The sequence below is a fragment of the Ochotona princeps genome, chromosome 2 (genome assembly GCF_030435755.1).
Source record: "Ochotona princeps isolate mOchPri1 chromosome 2, mOchPri1.hap1, whole genome shotgun sequence".
Taxonomy (NCBI): domain Eukaryota; kingdom Metazoa; phylum Chordata; class Mammalia; order Lagomorpha; family Ochotonidae; genus Ochotona; species Ochotona princeps.
The window spans coordinates 50,229,180-50,249,533 of NC_080833.1; the positions used below are offsets into that span (position 1 = coordinate 50,229,180).

General features: G+C 43.1%; 1 protein-coding gene across 6 annotated transcripts in view; it reads left to right on the plus strand.

The window, feature by feature from the left end:
• NFIA (nuclear factor I A) overlaps positions 1-20,354 on the plus strand; it is a 368,818-nt gene that overhangs the window by 338,372 nt on the left and 10,092 nt on the right. For 5 of the 6 annotated variants that reach the window (XM_004588721.3, XM_004588720.3, XM_058657302.1 and 2 more), the window contains one exon: positions 113-204. The exons of the other annotated variant lie outside the window; for it this stretch is intronic. In XM_004588721.3, coding sequence (XP_004588778.1) covers positions 113-204 — 92 coding nt within the window. The remainder of the gene's footprint in view (positions 1-112; positions 205-20,354) is intronic. 6 annotated transcript variants of the gene reach the window in all.

Below are 20,354 nucleotides of genomic sequence, written 5' to 3' on the forward strand. Positions count from 1 at the left end.
GCACATTTCCTTGTTAATCAGCTGCATAGGCTCAGAGACTGTGTGTTTTGGTGTTGTTTGTGTGTGCAATCTCATGCCGCTTCCTGAACGCATGTGTCCCTTCCCTTCACAGCCTACTCGACACCCAGCACCTCCCCCGCAAACCGATTCGTCAGTGTTGGACCACGGGATCCAAGCTTTGTAAATATCCCTCAACAGACACAGGTGGGCCGCTCTCATCTTTTCTGTATGTGGTGCAGCTTGTTTTATTCAGCAGGTGCATTTTAACTTGTCTCTGGGCACAAGCCGCCTCTTCCAACCTTTCTTCAGCCCATTTACTCTTGACCTCATCTCTCCCCACCCTTCAGCTAAGTTTCCATAGAACACATTGCCTGGGTTCTTTTTGTTTTTGTTTTTTGTTTTGTTTTGTTTTGTTTGTTGCTTCTTGTATTGAAGGAATAGAACAGAGTTGCTTTTAGAATGGCAAAGGAAGGTCGCTAGGGTTCCATAGCGTTCTCCCTTTTCTACAGTATGCAGCATTCCTGACACAAGCAGACAGAAGAGGGCCCCTACAGATCCTGCAAAGAAATGTCTGGTTACCAGTGATATCAGAGTACATGCTGGGAGTGGAAGGGACCAGCCACTCCTCTGTTTGTCAGAGGGTCCCCAGGAACCTGGCAAGCTTTCTAAAAGAAAAAGGAAAGAAAGGGCTTATGGACCTGATTAAGTTGCTGGTGTTGATCCAGAAATAGAGAAAGTTAGTTAGTGGGGACTGCTGGCCCCAAGGGAAGCATGGTGCAGGGAGGGAGTAGTATAGTGTGTGACTGAAATGTGGCTTTCGAGGCAGGCAATTGAGGGAAGAGTCTGCTGGGACATCTGGAGGTTGTCTGTCAATAGACAGTTGCACTTTGTACTGGAATAGGTAAAGGAGAAAAGGTCTTTGATAAAAAAAAGTTTTGGGGATGGCTGCTGCGCATCCAAACAAAATGAAAGGCTTTGGGGGTTCAAACGTAGCATGTGCCATGGAATTTGGAGGCATCTGAGATGTAATTAGAGTCAAATTCCAAGAGAAGCCACTCTCTGATTTCCTAAGTAGCACACGGCCGTGCGTTATCATCATTGACACAAAGCATTTTCTCCAAGGCTGTCAGTGCCACGTTTGGAAGAATTCTCTGAGCAATTTCGTGCAGAGGCCTGGGTGTATAATCTGCAGGCGCCTGATTTATAACTATTCATCTGTTTGTCAGGCAATGGCCAGGGGCTTAGGAGCAGCAAAAATCTGCCTTCCTAAGTCCATTTGTGCCCCAACCTCCCCTTTAGTTTATTACTATGTCGACAGCATAGGTTAACCTGCAGTGGCTCCGAAGCCTTGCTCGGGGTCACAGAAAGTACAGCCTGGGCCAGTAGGCAGCTGGGGGGAGCTGGGGAGCTGAGCTGGGAGGGAGGAGGTTAACTCTTGCATTTCCCACTTTGGTTTCTCAAACTGGCTCCCCTGGAGCATCTGGGAGGAAGCTGTTCTTCAATACCTCCCGTAAGATCCTCTCTGTTATTTATTCTCTCACACCTTCAAATAATCCAGTCCATTGCTAATGAATTGGAAGTTGCATAACTACCCCAAACCCCAAAATCATGAAAGTAAAAGAACAGAGTTGAATCTTGCATGTTTGGCTTTTTTGTTTGAGCACCACGCCAGAGGGAGACCTGCAGGACCATGACTCCCTCCTGGATGACTGCCTTTCTTTTCTCAAAGCCCTGGACAACCACCCTGCTTTACTAACAACTGAAGAAAGCAACTTGGGAATGTCTGTCTGCACTTTCCATAGTAAATGTGATCCACAGCCCCAAATCATGCGTGGTGTTCCATTCCGTTTATTTCTCTACAATCAAGTCGAGTTATATTCCAATATAACTTTGTTTCACAAACACCCTATTTAATGCAGAAACTGAGAATCCATGATGCTGACCACAAAAATTCAATTCTTAAAAGTCCAGATTTTCCATGCATCTGCATGAATGGTATCATGTAAGCCCAATATTGGCATCTGGAACTGAATTTTTCTGATTTCCGTTAAATATCTGGCATTGTGAGGACAATGTGGTGAGTGTTCCTACCACAGGGACACCTGCCATGTTTGGCCTAAAAAAAACCATTCTCAATTGTTTTATGAGAAACTACACTAATGGGGTTGTCAATTTTTCTTTTTTAGAAAATATCCTGAAGTAAAAGTTATATGCAGTAAATGTTTTAGTTGTAACAGATAGGTACCGTCTTTTAAAGAAACTATTGTCTGTAGCCATTCAAACTGTTGGATCTATAAAAACATAGATAACAACATTCATGCTATACATTGAAAAATAAGTTCCCTTTCAAGAGGGCTTTTTTTCAGAATATGTTCTAAAAAATAACTGAAATTTTAAGAGCATAATTTGAACTTGATCTGTAGGTTAACAATTTCCTACACCAGCTTGCCTTTTTCTGTATCGATGCTTTTGTTGCAAGACATGAACTTGGCATTAATTGAATTACAAGAAAAGTTTTCTAGAAAAACAGATTTGGCCTTCTAGCTTTTGGAGAAGTAACAACCTGAGAAGACAGTCACATAGCTACTTGCAATTTCTGTGTGCTGGGAAAAATATCCTGCACACATACACCAAAGCAAAGAGGGAATAAATGGCCTTCCTTGAGCCAGTTCCCATGGAAAATTCTGCATGCCTGAACGTGAGATCATCCTATAGAAGACTAGATGTGGTCTCTGTGTGCTCTGCCAGGTGGGAGAAGAACAAGTGCTTTATTTTTTTAAGTAGACAGTTTCCAGTTTATCATGACATCTTCCCCCATCTCTCTCGCTCTCTCTCAAGATTTATTTACTTTGAGAGAGTTACAGAGAGAGAGAGAGGAAGGAGGGAGGGAAGGAGAGAGAGGAGATTTCCCATCCACTGATTGACTCCCAAGTTGGCTGCAATGGCCCGAATTGGGCCAAGCCAAAGCCAGGGGCTGTATCCAGGTCTCTCACATGGGTGTCATGGGCCCAAGCACTGGGCCATCTCTTGCTGCTCTTCTCAGGTGATTAACAAGGAGCTGGATTGAAAGTACAACAACTGGGACATAAACCAGTGCCCATTTGAGATGCCAGCATCACTTTGGTCTGATCATATGTTTTACAAAATGTGAAGATGGTTGATGATTCTCTGGGTTAATATGAGGTGGCGGTTCCTCATCCCTGAGTACTAGGATGTGTGGAAAGTCATGAGTGGTTTCCTCCTTTGTCTCTCCCCTTCCACCAGAAACAACAAGAAGAAATAGCAAATTCGGAAGCAGTGAGTATATCCAATTTTCCCTAAACCTTGAGTCTTCCCACCCTGATCCACCATGTAATCATTATTTTATAAAAATAAAATCTATTTAAATAAGTAAATAATTTAATAGTGATTGCTGCACAGCAAGATTACTGAATACCACTGAAATGTACATTTAAATGCTTAAGCTATTGAATTTTACATTCCACATATTTCACCATCATTCTAAGAATGCAGCTGTAGGGCTGATGCTGTGGTGCAGCAAGTTAAACCTCCTGCAACAGTGGCACCCCATATGAACACTAGTTTCAGTCCCAACTGCTCCACTTCCTATCCAGCTGCCTGCTAGTGTACCTGGGAAAGCGCCAAGAGGATTGCCTAAGTGCTTGAGCCTCTGCACGTACATGGGAGTCTTGGAAGAAGCTCCTGCCTCCTGGCCCCTGACTTCAGCCTGATCAAACCTTGGCTATTGTGGCCATCTTAATGGATGGATAAGTATCTATCTATCTATCTATCTATCTATCTATCTATCTATGTATCTATCTATCTATGTATCTACCTACCTACCTACCTACCTCTGGTTCTTGCTTTTCACTCTTTATCTCTGCCTTTCAAATAAACAAATAAGGCTTTAAAAATAAAAGAATGTAGGGGTGGGCATTTGGTACAGCATTTAAGATGCTGCTCGAAACACCCATATCCTGTATCAGTACCTGGGTTCAAGGCCTGTCTCTGCCTTTAAATCCAGCTTTCTGCTAATGCGAGGCAACAAGTGCTTGATTCACTGTCTCCTACCTGAAAAATATGGATTGTGCCCCTGTCTTCTGGATTTGTTCAGCCCTTCCCCAGCCATGACTATTGCAGGCATCTGGGGAACGAAGCAGTAAATGGGAGATCTCTCTACTCTCTCTGAAATGTGTATTTTTAAAATAAGCAAATAAAATTATTTTATTTGTAATACATAATATTTTATAAGTAAATAAAATATAATCATTAGATCAATTTGAAGGTCATTTTATCTACTAAAATTCTTACAAACCAGTCAGATTAGACTGCTTATTAAGCAAAGCCACAGAACTCACAGACTGAGTGCTGAGAGCAGCATTAGTTCTCATCCCCAGCACATAGTGGGTACTGTGTATATGTTGATTGCATAGGCATTATTCATGCAAAAGCTCAAAATGATGAGTTTTTCTTGTAACAGTTTTAACACATTGTATTGTAGAAAATACAGATGATAAAAATAATAATCCATACACTGTTTCTCTGAATGTAAATATGTTACAAGTATGAGCTCACAGTGTACACACTGGTAACCTGCAATTTCTTCCCCTTATTAATATATTATGGCCTTCTTTCCATGTAAATTGGAAAAATTGAATATTGGCTTTTATTGCACCTCTTCATCATCCACAGTGATTGGTCGGGAGAGACAACATGGATAATTGAGAGCCATTTTTCCTCTTCTCGCCCTTCCTCCAGAGAATTCCCCATTTCACTAAGGCAGCATTGCCTTCTCTGTGGCTGTGCCTTCCGCTGGTTTTCTTTCAGCCAGTCTTCCACTTGCATTGTGTCTCTCAGTCTAGATTTTGGCTGTGCTTGAACACACCTGCCAAGTTATCTGTCCCGTCCTTCGGCCTCACTTGTCTGCTCCTATCATCTGCCTCTCATTTACCTCCTCCATATCATACTTCACCGTGACTGTAAGAGGCAGCCATCCACTGCAGCCTTCAGGACACTCAGCTATTTGGAGAAAAGATGACCCCTCCTCCCACCAGGACTCTTATTTTTCAGCATTCAACAAATAGATGTCTCTGGGGCAAAATTTACTCCCCGTTAGACACTATTAACATGTCCTGCACACCCACTGAATGATATAATCAGATAACAGAGAATATGCCATTGTCTCAAATAGCAGAAAGCCAAGGGCCATTGCAATTGTGTCTTCTAATTTAATCTGATCTCTGCCTAGGAGGGTCTTTATTAAGAGGCTTTTATTTAGAGAAGAAAAGTTAATATTTCATCATCAGGTAATATATAGAAATACCAGTTCCCACACAGGAGAACTGTACAAAGAGCTCATTTTGACTCAGGTTCTGGTTTAATCAGAATGCTCAAATAAAATGCTTAACCTACAGGACTCCAGTGAGAACTAATTCTTTAAAATGAAAAGTGAGTGCAAATAATATTAAAACAGATATTTTTCTCCCTACTCCCAAGTCTGTCCCTGTTCTGCATCAATAGCATCATGGTTTCTGAAGTGCTTTTTCAAACCAGCTTACCATTTGGGCAATTAGAAGAATCACATGGCATGGCATGGGCCTGATTTGCTGGAAAATGGCACAGATGCTATAACCTTTGCTTATTAAAACATCTAGTTGCCTAACTCCCAGGTAGTATAACTGCCTTGGCCTCCTGATACTTACAAAAACATATACAAAAACATATACACTAAACTAATTCTTCACTTTACTGGAAACCAGTGGAGAAGACCCTGCATAGCTAAAATGTGGGTATGACATCCCTTATCCCTGCCCATGGCACTGAGTTTTGGTGACTGTGCAGAGGAAGCCAGGAAGGTTAAACATGGAGGACATTTTGACATTCTGTGGGTCATATCCTTGAAGCTTTGCTTCAGAAACCAAAACTTAGACAATCTGCAAAACTCATCAGAAGCTCTTTTCTTCATATTTAATTGTTCTACTATATATTCTCAACTGGTACAAACTTTAGGGAATAGCAACTCTCTTCAGGTTACTCAGGTTACAACCTCTTCAAGGTTACTTAGTCTTGCAGAGGAATTGGGCATAAGGAAATAATAGTGACAACAACAGCATTGATAATGCAGTGTGAGGGTGGTACTATAAGGATTTGCCTAACAGGTTGTAAGACTGCAGAGCTGGGTATAAGAATGTTGCCAAAAGTGGAAAGGTAGAAGTGGTTAGTTTCTCTGCCAACTAACTTTGGTCTGATCATACGTTTTGTGTGCTTACTGTGCCCCCACCCCACCCACCAGATAGTAGATAAAGTGATAGCCTGTTCAGTTCTGTCTCCTCTGGAACAAATAAAATTAGAATCTTTTCCTGCTGCAGAAGATCAGCCAATCACTCTCTCACCCAAGAAATTTCCCCTCTTGTTGTAATGCCCTCACTCATCACCCAGGCTCGCTCACTGGAGATTTATGTTTCAAGGAGTGAAGCCGTTCCCTGCTGCTGCCCACCCTGATGGGAGCTGTGTGTCAGAGGTCAGTACCACCCAGAAGTTCAAGGACCTGCTAGAGATTTATAAGTCAAGAAAACCCCACCCCATCCCACCTTCCAGTTAGAATTGGATTTGAACATTTTAGTTGTGGATCCACTCAACAGAGAGCTCTCAAGACTGGGGAAAAATGAGAGATGGTATTTCTTTTGCTGCAGACCGGGTTCTGTGGCCACCCTTGCTGCAATATTCAGCAACCTCTGAGGTTGCTGCTGTCATTTCTGTTTCACAGATGAGGAACCTGAACTTTGAGCAGAGTAATCACATCCAGTGATAATTGATGTAGTTGAGCTCTGAAACTATGTCTCCAAAACTCCTCTGGGCCTCCAGTACAGTGCCATCTGCATCCCTAAGTGCTTCCAGTGAAAGACCATTGATTACTTTCTCTTTAAGAGGGCCTAAGATCAACTCATACTCCTATGTCAGAGGATCAGAAGCTTTGAAGTTAGGCCCAGTGCTCCCGGGACTCAATGGGAGTGGTGCTGAACTTGGTTTTTCTACAGACTGGCCCCAGTTTCCTGTCAGTTCATGTATCTTAAAAATGAAGTCTGGGCACTGTCTCATCCTGCCTGGGAAAGAGATCTGTGTGAATGATGTCTGCCTCTGCAGGGACAGAGTCTGGGGAGCAGAGCTGCTCAGAGCCTGGGCTTTAGGTTCAGATCTTGGCTGAAGCTTTAGTCCATCACTTTGAAGCAGGAAGCGAGCCTCATTTTTTGGTGTTGTTGGTTTATTTCTTTTTCTTGGTAATTCAGTTTTTCTAGCCTGGTTCATTAACTGTTGAATATTGATAAGTACACATATAGAGATATGCGTACATATTTTCATATACCTAACTATTCACATACTTATTGTGAGCTGAATGCTTCATGCTTTCTAACCATTCAACAAATGATAACTCTCATAGTCTGATAACTGAACTCATATGTTGATCAATTTTTCCAGTTTATCTTCAGTGCAACCCTTTAAAAGAACTAGAGGTGTTACTGCTGTTGTACACACGGTGCAGACTTTTAAATGGAGTTTAATAAGAGGAAGTAATTCTTCAGAATTCTTTAGCCAAGGTTCAGTAAACTAAGGCACAGACCCATTACTGCACGCCTGCCAGAGTCCTACCAGGGGAAGACTTACATAAGCCTTTGGGTCCAGCAAATTAGAGCAAAATCACTTCCCATAGCTGTGTGGATTGTTATGACAAGCATCTACCATAAAGCTAACCCCAGAATCCTAACTAAATTGAGTGTTTCTACTCTTCTCCCATACAAGAGGACTTCAGAAAGCTGATGGAAAATGCGCATTATGAAAACAGTCTGTGTGGACTGCAAGTTTTATTTTTGCACCAAAATTGACTTTTAATGCCACTTTCCCCAAAGTTCTTTAAAGTGCTCTTTGCACAGGCTAACAGCCTGAGCACACATTTCCCTTCTTATGATGAGTTGGGCTCCAAGGAGTAAGAGCCATTCCCAAGGGAAACAGCATCTCTGAGAACAATAAGGACTGGCAGGAAGCGAGTATACTCACCAGACTCCAAAGGGCCAGGGGTACATGAGTTGTGGTGCCTGGTCATTTTTTTACTTATATTTGCAGCTCCAGTAGTAGGTGTTGAATAGTAAGTAACACCTTCCACAAAGGAGTTACTCATGGAGTCTGTCTTCCCTCCTTCTACACTCCTATGGGCAAGAGTGAATCCTCAAAGCTTTCCAACTCCCACACCAACCTGTAAGTTCTTCCCTGTCATGCTCTTCCCATGCACTGTGGCTGACTCATCCGCAGTCTGTGAGTCTCTGTGAAAATATGCTTGTCAATAAATGAAACCTTTATCTTTCAAGTTTCCATTTGGCAGCACATTATAAATGCCCTTAGCCACAACCTCATTTCTGGACAAAATGATTGTCATAGATAGTGGTCTCCTTTACTTAGTGGTTTGATTTTAACCTTTCTGTCTTGTTCCAAAAAGATTTTTGGAAACTTCTTAGTTGAAGCAAATTGACAGTTGTTGTCAGAATGGAGGTTGCCATCGTGTGCTCTGGCACCCAGTAGGCGCTCAGTGAAGATTGTTCTGCTCCTTGCTTCCTGTAAAAGATCGCTCCTTTTCTTTGCTTCTTGTGAAATGGCCACTGCATGCAGCTCCAGCAGTCATTCCCATCACATACCCATTTTTCTTTTAGTAACATGGAAAAGACTGTGATATACTCCTTTCCTGTGTCCTGGTAATAAATGTCTCCTTGTGTCATTAGCTAAAACTCGGTCGTATTTGAATGTTTACTTGTAAGGGATTCTGGGAAATCCAGCACGAGGTTACCTTAATGGACTCAAATCATGACCCATTACAGGACTGGTCACAACTTCCTTCCTAACAAAATTGTTCCAAAAAAGAAAAGCAATACAATATTTTTGCCAAACCTTGTCTTATTCTTTGTCAAACAAAATTTTAATAATGCTATCATGCTTTAGGTTTTATTGATCAGTGATTGTTTTAAAGTTTACTGTGTATCAGTGAAATGGTCATCTTTGTATCAGTCAATTTGCAGCTCTTGCCTATGCTGCCACTGAGTTAGGGTCTTTTTACTCTTTTACTTCTTGATCTCCTTATTTAGTAAAGCATTCAATACTTGACTGTAATGCTAATTAAAATATATTATCTCAAAAGCTCAAAAAAACCGAGAGGTTGGCACTGTAGTGTAATAGGTAAAGCTCTCCGTGCAACTCAAGCATCCTTCACATGTACCAGTTGGAATCCTGGCTGCCCTGTTTCTGAACAAGCTCCATGCTAATGGCCAAATCCTCAGGCCAGTTCCTCCCACCCTCGTGGGTGAAACTCCTGCCTCCTGGCTTAGGCCTGAGCCAGCCCTGGTCATTGTGGCCTTCTAGGGAGTGAACCAGTTGATGGAAGATCTCTCTCTCTTTCTGTAACTCTGAATTTCAAAATAAATAAAGTGAATCTTAAAGATGGAAGAGATAAAGGAGATGGGAGAGTGGGAGGGAGGAAAAGTACAGGAGGGATGAAGGGAATATTGTTAGGAATGCATCTATGAACTACATTGAATATGTTCTTTTCGGATTATTGTATTAGCATGAAAAAAATACTGTCAGGAAAAACATAAAAAGCAGAAAGAAAACAATGGTTATCTGCCATACATTGTCCTTTGACCCATTCCCTGCCGGATGTCATGTGCTTTTCCCCTCCCACAGATGCCCTTGACTTCTCTTCATGCTTGTCTTCTCACAGGGCTGTCCTGCACACACTGCCTCTTGTCCAGGAGACATGCATGCTCTGGGAATCACTGCTTTTCAGCCTTCAGCTGGAGGTCAGAGATTTAGGCACAAGTATTGAAGCTCTGGGCAGATCAACTCCCCTGGGAATGGGTCCCCTGTACAGGGTGAAAGTAGACTCTTAGAGGGGATGTGACTTTGTCACTGCAGGGGAGGTCAGTGAAACGGGTGCCCTCTGTGTGCCCTCCCAGGTGCTTATCAAACCAGCGGCAATAGGTTCTGGGTTTCTCTTTTATGACTTGGAACCAGATGCTTCCTTTGCAAAAGAAAGGAGCCTGGATGTGCTGAGCTTGAGTCAACAGAGTTCAGAGAACAGGAAGATGAGCTGAGCTGCCCTGTGTCATGAACCCAAAGGAGACAAGGTTTCACTGGTGAGATCCTCACACTTTCCAGAGCCTGTGCCCCAGGAACTTGCCTTCCCAGACCTTTGTGTGCTATAGGAGCGACTGCTGGTGGGAGGAGAGGACTCAGGCAGCAGCACTCTTTGTGGATACCGGTTTCCACTGCACCCGAGACCTTGAAGGTTCCACTGACACACAGTTTCCAGGCCACAGCCCATTGTTGTCTGAAGTGACTCATCAAAAATCGGGCCTTCTCAGTGACTCTCCCTATCTGCTTTCCTCCAGCTCACCTGGTTGCCTTCCTGCCCACGGAGACACAATCTGACATCAGTGGCCTCCCTTGTTGGGATCTCATGTTTCAGGGAGTCTGTTCACTAAGCTCCTTTCACACTACTAGGCTCTCCCCAAGATATCTGCCTAAAAATTTTTCCTAAGGCAGCTCATTGCTTGCTTTACAGCAGAGATGAAAGAACTTAACACTTCTAATTGGCTTTTCACTTTGCAAGTGCCTTACACATTAACTAATGAATCCCGGGAGTTTGTGATAAGCCAGCTCCCTTGAGTTGGAGCTGGGACACTGGGTCAGGACAGGCTGTCCTAGCCTTGTGTTCCTTGCCCTTGTGCCCTCCCTCCCAAGAGCCTGAATGTGTCTGGGGAACAAGTGGTGTCTCAGGCACAGAGGTTTTCAGCACAGGGCCATCTCCGGCTCTGACAGCGCTGCTGATGTCTCGGTGGTGTGGAAAATACCCCACACTGCCCTGCAAGGCTGGGAATTATCATATACTTCCTGTTAGCTGAGAAGACAGAGGGAAATGGGAGCCAGTCCACAACCAGTAAGAGCCTGTGACCCTTAGCATGGGGGAAAGATGAAGTGCTTCAGGCAGAGGAAAAGATACTAGAGTGGAAAACTCCAGTAAGAAAACTGACCATGGGGAGGGTTTGCACCTCTTGCTAGAGTGGGAGAAGCAGCAGGCTAATCCAGAAGTTGTGTGATTGAGCTAAGGGAGGCGAGAGAAGCAGAGTCGGCAGACCACCTGGCATTGTTCTTACGCTAGATGAACCAGAAGCAAGGCTGCAGGTGCATGTGCTCTGCTGCCTGATAGTGAGGTGGAATGAGTAGAACAGCACAAGGGGATCCATTCTTACTAGGACAGGGGAGGCAGGGCATTACTCTGGGAGAGGCGCAGCATCAGTGGGGACATGCTGGTGAAGATGGCACATGAGCCAAGTTGGAAGCAGACAGTCATGCTTGGGGTTTTGGGGGTAACATTCCATTCCAGGTGAGGGGGACAACAAATGAATGGCAGAAAATGTGGAGTGATGAGGCTGGGAAGATGGAGCTGGGTTTGCTCCTGAACAAATACCCATGTCCAGTAGGATGGCATCTGGGCTTCATTCTGTAGGACATAGCAAGCAAGTGAAGGGCACAGTGGGCTCTCCAGAGGTTAAGAACCCTTAACTTTGCTCAGGTGAATACTCAGTAGGTTGTAGGATTTCATGGGCAGTAGAAGCTTTGAGCCCTTTAGTCCTCAAGTCCCCACTTCTCCAGAGCCAAGTGATAGAGAGGAGAATACATAGGCTTGAGAGCCAGATAGATCCAAGTTATATTTGTCTTAGTAGGCAACCCTGGAATAGTCTTTAGCCCTTCTGACCCTCAGCTGAGACATTTATAGAACTGTAAATTAATCCCTGCTTTTCACTTAGAATTGTATCAGAATGCAATCTGGTGAGACATGAAGGCCCCTGCCCCCTGCCCAAGCCCCCGAAAGCAGCAGATGCTGCTGCCATGCACCCCTCTGGAGCTGAGCCCCTGAAAGCACTGGAGGAGAGGCAGCTTGTCTCTAGGATACAACGAGAGATGCTAGGAGGTAATCCGATCATCTCCCCCCACCCCAGCTGAGTCTCCTCTCGCCCCATCCTCCCACAGCCATCTTCCATAAGTTGTGCCATTAATTCTCTCATTAGCCAGTGGAATGGTATTTATTTATTAAGAACATACTTAGCATACTCCCAGGGAGCGAGTTAAAGCTCAGCTCACAACAGCAGTTTCTGGTTATAAGGAAAAACACGCTGAGGAATGCAAACCGAGAGACTCTATGTATAATTTCATATTAAAAAACAATTAAACTTTATTCTGGTTGAGGGAAGAAAGGGGGGTAGAAATCCCCACACAAAAACAAGTTTGGAACCTAGGAACACAGGTTCTGGATTTTTTTTTTTTGTCAGATGCACAGCTGACATGATTAGTCCTAATGGGGTAGTGATCCGCATTGAATTGCAGATTGGCGTGAGTGACTGCAATACCGTAGGGACTCAAATAAGTGGTGCATACGGTATTACTTAGGCTGCATCCTTTAGCCAAGTTGAAGGCTGCTTTTTCTCTCTGCCTTCCCTACACACACCATACTCCACATATGTAGCTACCTGGCCCAGAAGCTGCACATGGAGCATTAATTACCCAGCTCAAGTAATGCTGGCATGGCTGGACTGGCTTCCTCCCCGCTGTGCTCGGATCTCTGTTATGTGACTGTACTCCCACCCCTCACCCATGCTGCGCTCTGTGGCAGATAATGGCAATCAGGTTAGTCTGTTTTGCTGCTGTGTGGAGACCCAGATCAATGTATTGACTCCGTCAGGATGGCTGGTACAGTAATTGCTGCAAGAGAAGAATGGAAAGCGAGAACAGATCCACATGGAAAATAAAAATGACACTTTGTTCCTTTCCATCTCCCCTCCCATGTTCGGCGTGCCTTGTGGCTCTATATATTTGCCCCTACGTTAATCAGTCCCTTCTGCACTATTAATTGTGACAGGGTGCTACAGGATGGGAAGAATATTATGGGAAAGACTGATCTCAGTCTGATGGTGTGGACTGAGCCAGTTTTGTATTCTGTTCCTTATCTGCTTGGGGTCCCATCAAATCACATTTCCCTGATTGACAACCCAAAATGCCTCCCATCAATACCATTGATTTTGTTAAAAAAAAAAGCCAAGGAACATTTTTTAACTAGAGATAGATGAATAATAGTGAAGATAAGGACATTTCAGAAATATTTTATTTAAAAACCCAAAATAGAAACTAAGCTATTTCTATCATTCCAAACACAAGCATAATTTGTACCCTTAGAAAAAAAATGACATGAGAAGAAACATACTACAATTGAGAAATAGATTTAGTTGAGGCCAGCAGTGAACCTGAGGATCTAATAGCTGTGTTCCAAAGGCCACCTGCTAATTTTTGTGAGAAATTTTCGGTTAAGTGCACATCTTCTAAAGACATTTCATTAAAGTTCAACTTTCATGGCTTATACCTGTAGAGCCCAGCATAAATCCTGAGTGAATGGACAAAACTGAGTGGGTGTCATTTGTGACCTGGAAATAAAAGGTCAATCATTGAATTTATAGCTTTTTTAGCGAAAAAGAACATAAAAATTCCTGCCAACTGGAGTCAGTCCATATTTTAATATTTCCTAGTTAAGATTATAAAATCAAGGGACTAGGATCATGCTGTTCGGTGAAGGTCAAGAATTAAATGTGATGGGCTAAGTGTCAGTCCCATGGGGCAGAAGTTAATATTTCAAAAACCCATTTGAACCACCAGCAGTCAAGAAATGAATTGTCTATGATCATTAACTAAGATAAGCGGAATCCCACTACCATTACTAAATTTAATGATGATTAGTACGTAATCAACGATATTGTCAAATTACTTTGCTGTTCTCTTATAACGTCCCTAAACAGTAATAGTGAAATGATTGCTATCAAATAATTCTGCACCATCAAGAACCAGTCAAGATGGAGGGATATGGGTGAAGGGCTGCTTTGGGGAAAAGGAGCTGCAGCTATCTTAAGGGAAAAAGTGAACATAGAACATTCTTCTAATATCTAGAGTTGGTGATACTACAGACCTGCTCTTGAACATAATTCACCTATATTCATTTTTCTAAACAGCAAAAAATATTGCTCATTATTATGATTTTTTTTTCCTTCACGTCTTTTCTCACTGTTTCATTCCATTTTAGGGAAAAAAATTTACATTGTTATCGGTCTTTTTCTTCCTCAGATTTTCAAAAGTCCAGATTTCAATCTACTTTGGATATTTAAGAAGGAGGAAGGAAAGCTGCTATTATTGTTATTGTTACTTGAGAGAGGCAGACAGAGCCAGCACCTCTACCAGTTCACTCTCCAGATGCCCAAAATGACCAGGATTGGGCCAGCCCAAAGCCAGGAGCCAGTGTCTCTATTCCATATGGCTGGCAGGAACCCTATCAACTACTTGAGCCATCACCTGCTGCCTCACCAAAGCTAGAATCAGGGTCAGGGTTAGAATCCAAACACTATCACAAGGGACGCAGCCATCCTAACTGCAAGACCAAATGTGGCTGGCTTTTAAAGGTATTTATAAGTCAGACACACGGACCTTGTACAATTTTCAAGTCCGTTTCTTAAGATACCAGTTATTTCTCAACATTAGAGAAATACAGAACACTAAAGCTGTCCATTTTCTTAAGATTGTCTACTCTAGACCTACTCATTTTTCAGATTCAACTTTAAGTGCACTTTGGAATAAAGAGAATTTCAAACAAGAAGCACCTCCAAATAAAAGGGCAGGAACCCAGGGATATAAAATGCCATGCAAGGTCACGCAGCTTGTCAGAGGCAGAACGGGAACAAGATGCAAGTTTCTGACGTCCTAGAGAGAAGAAACCAGTGGAGCCTATGATTTGAAATGTGGCTTAGGAAATCGGGGTATGGGTATGGCTTCTGTTTTACAAAAGTTTTCTTTTTTGAGTTTTTTTTTTAAATATGAAACCCAACGTATGTTAAACTGACCCAGGTACATTGGAACCCTGAGGAATAAAAGCATGTATTTGAAAGTTCCCCTTGCAGAAGTTACCCTCACAGACTCATGCAGTGTGTGTGTGTGTGTGTGTGTGTGTGTGTGTTTTACACTCTGCTTCCTTCTGTGCTGCTGGGTAGCCTTTTGATGCCCACTTTTATAAGTTGTGCCCTTCACAGTGCAAGGTTGAAATTCCTGTCCACCTCCACTGGCAAGCACAGTGTTTCCACATGAGGCAGGCAGTAGGGAGGACCTTTGATTTAAAGTTCATTTCCATTTGTAATTTTGACTAATTTCTGCGGTCACATTAATTAAACTGAAATTGTTTAATTAGAATAAAACTGGAATTGATCATTAGGATTCATTTAACCTGATAGGCTTTGTGTCTTTCTAGACAAATATTATGAAATACTGTGATAATGAAGCAGTGAGAGATGTAGTTTCCTGTCTTATACTGATACTCCTGTCTGCCGCTTGTTCTCCCTGCCATGTGCTGTTCATTACATCATTACCATGTTCTTAGCTGGCTACTTCCCAAAGGTTGCTCGCCTGTCAAAGCCTGAAGCTGCACCCGGTTCTCAACACACAACCTCATCTGCCCAGTTCTCCCTCCCTTCCCTCCCCGCCATCTTCCAAGAAACTCTTAGCCTGGCTCCTCCCCTGGGCCTTACATCACAGAGACTTCTAAACCAACAGCTGCTAAGAAACTCCTTCTGAAATCCACGAATGCTGCTCTGCCTGGGGTCTGCTGAATCCCAACCTTGCACCTACCCCACTTCCTGGAAGCTTGCACTGAGTAGGACCCTCACTGAGTAGAGTTAAGTTTCACCAGACCATGAAGGATCTCAGCCATTGCCAGGAAGCACTAGATAGAAGACAGCTCCACACACCTGCTGGACTTCCCAGAAATGGTGTGCCCACATTGCTCGGCCTTTATGACAGCTCCATCATGCTTCCAAATGTAGTCTTTCTTAATGAAATGTATTAAGACAAGACCCAGGTCCTTCATTTCCCATTCAGCTAGGGCCCTGCCAATCACATGGGAGACCCACGTAGAAGGCCAAGCTCCTAGCTTCTTCTTGGCCCGTCTGGCTGTTGGGAAGTGAACTAGCAGAGGGAAGATTCATCTCTCTCTCCCTCTGTCTGTCATTCTGCCTTTCAAATCAATAAAATTTAAAAAGTTAAAGAATTGTAAGGATAAGACTATTCTTTCACCAGAAAATTCAGCATAAATTAATGTTACATCTGAATCTACCTATCGCAGCTCAACACACATAAAAGTTTTTAAATGAAACTGTTAAATCAGTTATCAAGTTATTTAGTATAATAGGATCCATATGAAAAACAAATTAACAAAACCAGACAAAAGAAAGGACATATGACCATTTTCCATTGGGGCTTGACTTATCTTTAAAAAAAATTTTTTGGGGGCCCGGCGCAGTGGCCTAGCGGCTAAAGTCCTCGCCTTGATCGCCCCGGATCCCATATGGGCGCCGGTTCTAATCCCGGCAGCTCCACTTCCCATCCAGCTCCCTGCTTGTGGCCTGGGAAAGCAGTAAAGGACAGCCCAATGCATTGGGACACTGCACCCGTGTGGGAGACCCGGAAGAGGTTCCTGGCTCCCGGCTTCGGATCGGCACGCACCAGCCGTTGCGACTCACTTGGGGAGTGAAACATCGGATGGAAGATCTTCCTCTCTGTCTCTCCTCCTCTGTGTATATCTGGCTGTAATAAAATGAATAAATCTTTAAAAAAAAATTTTTTTTACTTATTTTTATTGGAAAGACAGGTCTACAGAGAGAAGGAGAGACAGAAAGATCTTCAATGCACTAGTTTACTCCCCAAATGGTCGCAATGGCCAGAGCTGAGCTAATCCAAAGCCAAGATCAGGAGCTTCTTCCAAGTCTCCCATGTGGGCACAGGGTCCCAAGGCTTTGGCCTATCCTCCACTAAGCTTTCTCAGGCCACAAGCAGGATGTTGGATGGGAAGTAGAGCAGCCAGGACACAAACCATTGCCTGTATGGAATCCTGTGCTTGCAAAATGGGGATTTAGCCATTGAGCCATTGTTCCAGTCCCAGGGTTTAGCTGATCGTGAGGAGACTTACATGATGTGTAGATTATCATCTTTCTGATTTTTGATTGATTGAATGGTCCTGGCCAAGGGCTGAGATACTTAATTCCACCTTATTACCTTACATTAACTGCGGCCCCCGAAGAAGCTGTTTTGCCATCCATTTCTATGAAACATCATCTAAATGAATTTTACTTCTGTTCATATTCTGATTGTCCATCAGGTGAGAGCTACTTCAAAATGAAGAGATACTGTCAAGTCAAGTCTCTAGCCTTGCCCTGAGGTTGTGACTACTGTTAGTGCCACTGAGTTATTACTCCTATACCTACTTTCTTGCTAAATAAACTCAGATTCAGAGAGAAGCTGACGGGCAGAGTCCCCGGTTCTCTCTTTCCAAAACCCTTTCCATTTCTGCCCAGTGAAGACCAGATGTACTTTCTCTGAATTTCTGGCCCCTTCAAGAGTGAGTCAGAATATCAGTTCTTCCCAGATTGGATCCCTACAGGCATCTCAGAATTCCTCCTCCAGCTCTTCCTAATTCTAAACCAAAAAGAGCCGAGATTTTTTTTTTGAGGGTTGGATTTTTTTTTTCAGTTTATTTATTTATTTGAAAGCAGAATCACAGAGAAAAGGAGAGAAAGAAGAGAGAGATCTTTTGTCTGCTGGTTCATTCTCCGAATGGCCACAACAACCAGGGCTGAGCAAGGCTGAAGGCAGGAGCCACGAGTTTCATCCTGGCCTTCCACACAACGTAGGTCATCATTTCCTGACTTTCCAAGGTATACATTAGCAGGAAATGACCAGAAATGGATCCAGACACTTCAGTATGGGGTTTGGGCATCATCAAGCAACGATTTTACCCACTGTGCCACAAGCCCACATCCCAAGCAAGGTCTTCTTGACTTAAAAACCTCTGAGGTGCCTTTTTTTTTTTTTTTTTGGTAAACAACATGGAGCCTGTTGGGTTGGGGACATTTCTCGGCATAACACTTCTCTAATTATATTTTCTAGGTGAAAAAAAAAATGGTTAAAGCAAACCCAAATTTTTATATTTGCAGGGAATAAATGCTCACTGACCATTTCCTCAAAAAAGCTGCAGTTGATTATACAGAAATTTCAAGTCACGGGTTTATAGAATATCTTGGTACATCTAGATCCCATTACTCATCTTTCCATTTTTGCTTGTTGATTCAAATGCCCTGTAGGGGAAATGAAGAAGGTTATTAGTTCTCTTGGCCCCTGCTCTGCCTTTCTTTCTGTCTTTCCTTGCTTCTACAGTAGATCTGAGGAGACTTTTAATACTAAGTGAAGCTTGGTGCTGCCGAGCTTGCGAGTGGAAAATGCCTGAGAAAGCAGTGTGGATTCCAACCGTAAAACATTCCTTCTCCAAGCCCTGGAAACTAGCGTGCTGAGGCCGGCAGAGTTCAGAGGGAGCGCATGTAAATGAGTCTCAGTTATAAACTCCTGAGGAGCGTTTTATTTCATTTAAGCCTGAACTTGAACTCGTAAATGTGTTCCTAGAGAACAATACAGAAAGGCTGCAGCAGAACAGGAAGTCATATTTTAGCCCAGTCAATTCACTTCTTTAAAAGAAAGAAATATCTTAAAGTATTTTGTGATTGAACTGTCTTCTAGAATAGCACAAGTTCGTGTGTCTGCAAGACTCGAGAGGACAGACTCAGAGTGAACGTGAAGATCTATCATTTGAACATACCACCAGGCATGGGGGGAGAGACCCAATGGTACTCCTCTAACTGTTTTTTGACTTAACAAGAGAGAAGAATTTTCCAGAACCAATGAACTTGTAACAGACATGCAACCTGTGCTTGATTTGAATAAAATCCAGTAAAGGGATGCCAGAGATACATGACCGTTGCAATCACTGTACCATGACACATGTGTGTCTTCTGAGTCCATTCAAAATCTTGGCACTGGTAGAGCACTACCTGAGGTAGAGTTGACCAAAAATGAAATGAGAATGATGTTTGTCTGGGTGTTTCATTGCATAAAACACATTTTTGAATATGTATTAGAGAGTCTTCGCTTGTGAAATCCCCTCCAACTCCAAAGTCATTACTGAAAAGTTGAAAAACAAATGAGTTTCCGTGTTAGAATGCTATTACCTATCTGGAAGACATGTAGATTCCAGTCATAGAAATCAGTGGCTCTGCCTGTCACATATGTTCCACACATGTGCATACATTGGTAAGTCCCTGCAGGGAGCCTCACAGTGCTGCAGTGTCTCGCTTTACACAAGTCCTCAGCCCATTCCCAGCAGAAGCTTCCTGTTCCCCTAATTGTTTGTAGGAATGAGTATTGCTTAGTTGTAAATTTAATCTACAAATTTAGAACGAAATAAATCTGAATATAAAAAGCATTTGCTGTTTCAGCATTTAAAAATATATATCGTCATTTGAAACTTCAAGCTCTTCCATGTGGCTTATTTTGCAAGTCACGTCTCCACAAAGACAAGTTTTGTGGCCATAAAATCTTAAATCCCACCATATTCTCAGAAGGCAGAAGAAAGCATCATTCCTTGATTCTTGGTTTGGGCTTTGTGGATGTCGCATGGAGCTTGGCTGTGCTTGAGGCAAGTCATTCTGTCTTCATCCAGGGTCATTGGCTCAGATAAACCTGACATCCCTGCCAGACCCCAGGTCCCCTATGCAGATCACATCAGTGCCTCCCATAATGATGCTGCTTTCATTTTAGGCCAGTATTTCAAAGTCATTTTGTGCCTTTCAGTTTTGTGGTTCTCACTACCCCCTCCCCAAAAGCTAGCATAACTGGTAGTCTGAGACCTGGCTTGCAGAAAAGGGGGACCTCCTAAAGTTTAGGATATAGAACTCTAACTCTGTGATCTGACTTTTTTCACAGTCAAGTTCACACTTAACTTTCGTGAGTGATATAAACAGTTTCACTCTTGCTGATAGCACATCTGTACCATAAACAAGGAAAGGAGGATTTCTGGAACCAATCAGATGTAAAAGCAGGTGTTCCTAGAAGGAAAAGAAATATTGGAACGGGATCTTGGTTGTTTCATTGCAGAGGTCTCAAGGTAACTGAGTCCCCAAAAAACAGTCAGGGATGGACTGAGGCTTGGACCAGGGTCCCTGACCAGTACAGGACTGCCATAACATACTTTCCTCTGTCTGTGCTGTCACACCTTACTGTACTCTCTCATGAGTCTGCGGACCAGGATGCCATTCTGCCCCTCCCCACGCTGCCCTAAGTTTGCCTATGCGCCTCCTTTCTTTGGCTCCTGTAGGAGCCTTTGGCTCCAGCTGCTCAGCCAG